Consider the following 6,571-nt stretch of genomic DNA (forward strand, 5'->3'; position numbering starts at 1 on the left):
GTGTCTCTCTATGGGTGTGTGTGTTTGTTTGTGTCTGTCTGTCTGTCTGTCTGTCTGTCTGTCTGTCTGTCTGTCTGTCTGTCTGTCTGTCTGTCTGTGTCTGTCTGTCTGTCTGTCTGTCTGTCTGTCTGTCTGTCTGTCTGTGTGTGTGTGTGTGTGTGTGTGTGTGTGTGTGTTGTTGAATTCATTTCAAGTTGTCGTTCCTTTTCTGGAGTCCACATAATTAAATCCACACCCGTCTTTATGTTTATGTTTTCAGAGTGAACACAAAGGGACTTAAAATTATCTCTGCACACAAACTCGCTGACAGCCACGATACAACCATGATAAAAAATATGCGAAGAACACTTCTCAGCACAGATATATATATATATTTACTATCAGAATTACACTCTGCATCGTATCGTTAAACTTCTTCAGCTAAAAACGTAAAAAAAGTTAATGAGCTTTGGTTTGTTCTAAGAAAACAGCTTCAATAAATATAGGAAACAAAGTCGTGTCGCCCTCCTTACCACCTACACAGTGTGTGTGTGTGTGTGTGTGTGTGTGTGTGTGTGTGTGTGTGTAGATGTGTGTGTGTGTGTGTGTAGATGTGTGTGTGTGTAGCTCAGCTACACGTCACACCCTCTATAATTAAACTCATATGCTGTCTTGTAGCCTGGGCGTACAGTCCAGTCAAATCCTCAAACACATATAACACACACACACACACACACACACACACACCACATCCACACATAATATCCACACAAACACACACTTTATATACACAATCTCTCTCACACACACACACACACACAACCACACAAACACACCATATCTACACACACACACACACATATCTACACACACACATACACACACACCATATCTACACTCTACACACACACACACATCTACACACACATCTACACTCTCTCACACACACACACACACCATATATAAACACTCTCACACACACACACATATCTACACACACACAAACACACATAATATACACACACACACCATATCTACACACACACACAAACACACACACACACACACACACACACACACATATCTACACACACACACACAAACGCATTATATCCACACATTTTATCCACACACACACACACACACACACACACATCTACACACTCTCTCTCACACTCACTCACACACACACACACACACACCACAGCTCTCTGGCGCCCCTGTGTGGCCCATCTCTTCTACTGCAGGACGGTCTCATATCCCTCCTGATATTTTTTATTAATAAGGGAAATAATTCCACTAATTAACCCTGACAAAGCACACCTGTGAAGGTAAAACCATTTCAGGTGACTACCTCATGAAGCTCATTGAGAGAACACCAAGGGTTTGCAGAGTTATCAAAAAAAGCAAAGGGTGGCTACTTTGAAGAATCTAAAATATAAGACATGTTTCCAGTTATTTCACACTTTTTTGTTAAGTACATAACTCCATATGTGTTCATTCATAGTTTTGATGCCTTCAGTGAGAATCTACAATGTAAATAGTCATGAAAATAAAAAGGAAACGCATTGAAGGAGAAGGTGGGTCCAAACTTTTGGCCTGTTCTGTGTGTTGATAAATTGGAGGTTTGTCTGACCTGGGGCTGCTGTGGAGCGATGGCAGCGATGGCGCCGAGCTCGCCTTTCGGAAGCCGTCTTTGATGGAGCGACGCCACGAGTCTTTCTCCGACTTGGATCGAACCGGCGGGCCGGGCTCGTCTTTGGCGCCGCCTCGGAGCCCCGCCCCCGACACGCCGAGGGAGACTTCGGAGCGCGAGGTCTCCGAGAGGGCGGCCGGGTCCGGGTGGGCCAGCGGCGCGAAGCTCAGCTCGATGATCTGCTTGGCGCTATCGCAGATCTGACTCTGAAACACACACACACACACACACACACACACACACACACACACACACACACACACACAGAGAGAGAGACACACAAACACACACACACACACACACACACACACACAGAGAGAGACACACAAACACACACACACACACACACACACACACACACACACACACACAGACACACAAACACACACACACACACACACACAGAGAGACACACACACACACAGAGAGACACACAAACAGAGAGAGACACACAAACACACACACACACACACACAGAGACACACACACACACACAGAGAGAGAGACACACAAACACACACAGAGACACACACACACACACACAGAGAGACACACAAACACACACACACACACACACACACACACACACACACACACAGAGAAAGAGACACACACACACACACACACACAGAGAGAGACACACACACACACACACACACACACACACACACAGAGAGACACAAAAACACACACACACACAGAAACACACACAGAGAGAGACACACAAACACACACACACACACACACACACACAGACACACACACACACACACACACACAGAGACACACAAACACACACACACAGAGAGAGAGAGACACACACACACAGAGAGAGAGACACACACACACACACACACACACACACACACAGAGACACACACACACACACACAGAGAGAGAGACACACAAACACAAACACACACACACACACACACACACACACACACACACACACACACACACACACACACACACACACACAGAGACACACACACACACACACACACACACACACACACACACACAACACACAACACAGTGGGGAGAAAATGAGATGACTTCTCACTGGCTGTATTTACACAGCTGAACCTGAACATTACACACTGTAAAAATTAAATAATGGGAGGAGCTTCTGCGTCTTTTTCTCTCAAAATGTTCTGACTTTCTCTCAAATTCTTCTAACTTTTTCTCTCAAAATCTTCCGACTTTTTCTCTCAAAATTTTCAGACGTTTCCCCAAAAATTTTCAGACTTTTCCCCCCAAAATGTTCAGACTTTTTCTCTCAAAATGTTCCGACTTTCCCCCCAGAGGTGCCAGTTCTCCTCCTGAGCAATGCCAAGGTGCTCTTGAGCAAGGCAACTGCTCGGGGTGCCTCTCCATGGGCAGCCCCCTTCACTCTGACATCTCTCTCCATTAGTGCATGTAGAGGTACTGAGCTGAGTTTTTTTTTACCATGTACAGTACAGGCCAAAAGTTTGGAAACACCTTCTCATTCAATGCGTTTCCTTTTTATTTTCATGACTATTTACATCGTAGATTCTCACTGAAGGCATCAAAACTATGAATGAACACATATGGAATTATGTACTTAACAAAAAAGTGTGAAATAACTGAAAACATGTCTTATATTTTAGATTCTTCAAAGTAGCCACCCTTTGCTTTTTTTGATAACTCTGCAAACCCTTGGTGTTCTCTCAATGAGCTTCATGAGGTAGTCACCTGAAATGGTTTTACCTTCACAGGTGTGCTTTGTCAGGGTTCATTAGTGGAATTATTTCCCTTATTAATAAAAAAAAGCAAAGGGTGGCTACTTTGAAGAATCTAAAATATAAGACATGTTTTCAGTTATTTCACACTTTTTTGTTAAGTACATAATTCCATATGTGTTCATTCATAGTTTTGATGCCTTCAGTGAGAATCTACAATGTAAATAGTCATGAAAATAAAAAAGGAAACTCATTGAATGAGAAGGTGGGTCCAAACTTTTGGCCTGTGCTGTATGTGATGTGTATTTATGTGATTGACATAAACTAAACTCGTGTGCCTATCGGCGCCGATTGCTCTCGGCTCGTCTCTCCCACCTGGATCTCTGGCGTGAGCGTCGGCAGGTCGAAGGTGAAGACGGAGGTGGACCCGGAGGTCAGCAGGTCCACGCTGTCCAGGCTGCTGTAGGACGTCCCTTTGGCCCGGTGGGACTCCATGATGCTCTCAAAGTGGCGGCTGAAGGAGTCGAGGTTGCTCTCGGACGGCCGGCGAGGGCTGCCGAGGGAGATCGGAGACTTCAGGCCGCCGCGGGAGTCCGATCGCTCCAACGGCCTGCAGGACACACAGCGAGCTTTAAAGGCTCTGGATTACAATTCTCAAAAGGTTTCGACTTTTTACCGAAAAATGTTCAGGATTTTTACTCAAAATGTTCAGGCTTTTACTCAAAATGTTCAGGCTTTTTACTCAAAATGTTCAGGCTTTTTACTCAAAATGTTCAGGCTTTTTACTCAAAATGTTCAGGCTTTTTACTCAAAATGTTCAGGCTTTTAACTCAAAATGTTCAGGCTTTTTACTCAAAATGTTCAGGCTTTTAACTCAAAATGTTCAGGCTTTTAACTCAAAATGTTCAGGCTTTTAACTCAAAATGTTCAGGCTTTTAACTCAAAATGTTCGGGCTTTTTACTCAAAATGTTCAGGCTTTTAACTCAAAATGTTCAGGCTTTTAATTCAAAATGTTCAGGCTTTTAACTCAAAATGTTCAGGCTTTTTACTCAAAATGTTCAGGCTTTTAACATTTTTACTCAAAATGTTCAGGCTTTTTACTCAAAATGTTCAGGCTTTTAACTCAAAATGTTCAGGCTTTTAACTCAAAATGTTCAGGCTTTTAACTCAAAATGTTCAGGCTTTTAACTCAAAATGTTCGGGCTTTTAACTCAAAATGTTCAGGCTTTTTACTCAAAATGTTCAGGCTTTTTACTCAAAATGTTCAGGCTTTTTACTCAAAATGTTCAGGCTTTTAACTCAAAATGTTCAGGCTTTTAACTCAAAATGTTCAGGCTTTTAACTCAAAATGTTCAGGCTTTTTACTCAAAATGTTCAGGCTTTTAACTCAAAATGTTCAGGCTTTTAACTCAAAATGTTCAGGCTTTTAACTCAAAATGTTCAGGATTTTTACTCAAAATGTTCAGGCTTTTTACTCAAAATGTTCAGGCTTTTTACTCAAAATGTTCAGGCTTTTTACTCAAAATGTTCAGGCTTTTTACTCAAAATGTTCAGGCTTTTAACTCAAAATGTTCAGGCTTTTTACTCAAAATGTTCAGGCTTTTTACTCAAAATGTTCAGGCTTTTAACTCAAAATGTTCAGGCTTTTAACTCAAAATGTTCGGGCTTTTTACTCAAAATGTTCAGGCTTTTAACTCAAAATGTTCAGGCTTTTAATTCAAAATGTTCAGGCTTTTAACTCAAAATGTTCAGGCTTTTTACTCAAAATGTTCAGGCTTTTTACTCAAAATGTTCAGGCTTTTTACTCAAAATGTTCAGGCTTTTAACATTTTTACTCAAAATGTTCAGGCTTTTTACTCAAAATGTTCAGGCTTTTAACTCAAAATGTTCAGGCTTTTAACTCAAAATGTTCAGGCTTTTAACTCAAAATGTTCAGGCTTTTAACTCAAAATGTTCGGGCTTTTTACTCAAAATGTTCAGGCTTTTTACTCAAAATGTTCAGGCTTTTTACTCAAAATGTTCAGGCTTTTTACTCAAAATGTTCAGGCTTTTAACTCAAAATGTTCAGGCTTTTAACTCAAAATGTTCAGGCTTTTAACTCAAAATGTTCAGGCTTTTTACTCAAAATGTTCAGGCTTTTAACTCAAAATGTTCAGGCTTTTAACTCAAAATGTTCAGGCTTTTAACTCAAAATGTTCAGGATTTTTACTCAAAATGTTCAGGCTTTTTACTCAAAATGTTCAGGCTTTTTACTCAAAATGTTCAGGCTTTTTACTCAAAATGTTCAGGCTTTTAACTCAAAATGTTCAGGCTTTTAACTCAAAATGTTCAGGCTTTTAACTCAAAATGTTCAGGCTTTTAACTCAAAATGTTCAGGCTTTTAACTCAAAATGTTCAGGCTTTTTACTCAAAATGTTCAGGCTTTTAACTCAAAATGTTCAGGCTTTTAATTCAAAATGTTCAGGCTTTTAACTCAAAATGTTCAGGCTTTTTACTCAAAATGTTCAGGCTTTTAACTCAAAATGTTCAGGCTTTTTACTCAAAATGTTCAGGCTTTTTACTCAAAATGTTCAGGCTTTTTACTCAAAATGTTCAGGCTTTTTTACTCAAAATGTTCAGGCTTTTAACTCAAAATGTTCAGGCTTTTACTCAAAATGTTCAGGCTTTTAACTCAAAATGTTCAGGCTTTTAACTCAAAATGTTCAGGCTTTTAACTCAAAATGTTCAGGCTTTTAACTCAAAATGTTCAGGCTTTTTTACTCAAAATGTTCAGGCTTTTTACTCAAAATGTTCAGGCTTTTTACTCAAAATGTTCAGGCTTTTTACTCAAAATGTTCAGGCTTTTTACAAAATGTTCTTTTTACTCAAAATGTTCAGGCTTTTTAACTCAAAATGTTCAGGCTTTTAACTCAAAATGTTCAGGCTTTTTACTCAAAATGTTCAGGCTTTTAACTCAAAATGTTCAGGCTTTTAACTCAAAATGTTCAGGCTTTTAACTCAAAATGTTCAGGCTTTTAACTCAAAATGTTCAGGCTTTTAACTCAAAATGTTCAGGCTTTTAACTCAAAATGTTCAGGCTTTTAACTCAAAATGTTCAGGCTTTTAACTCAAAATGTTCAGGGCTTTTAACTCAAAATGTTCAGGCTTTTAACTCAAAATGTTCAGGCTTTTAACTCAAAATGTTCAGGC

The 6,571-nt window shown here is 39.9% G+C and overlaps 1 protein-coding gene across 1 annotated transcript in view; it reads right to left on the reverse strand.

The window, feature by feature from the left end:
• Window positions 1–416: 416 nt before the first annotated feature.
• Window positions 417–6,571, reverse strand: part of LOC114564302 (PH and SEC7 domain-containing protein 1) — a 9,068-nt gene continuing 2,913 nt past the window's right edge. Inside the window, exons 2-4 of the mRNA XM_028591561.1 lie at window positions 3,757–3,991; window positions 1,616–1,881; window positions 417–420 (exon numbers count right to left, since the gene is read on the reverse strand). Of these exons, the coding sequence (XP_028447362.1) occupies window positions 417–420; window positions 1,616–1,881; window positions 3,757–3,991 (505 nt within the window). The remainder of the gene's footprint in view (window positions 421–1,615; window positions 1,882–3,756; window positions 3,992–6,571) is intronic.

The sequence above is a fragment of the Perca flavescens genome, chromosome 11 (assembly GCF_004354835.1).
Source record: "Perca flavescens isolate YP-PL-M2 chromosome 11, PFLA_1.0, whole genome shotgun sequence".
NCBI lineage: Eukaryota > Metazoa > Chordata > Actinopteri > Perciformes > Percidae > Perca > Perca flavescens.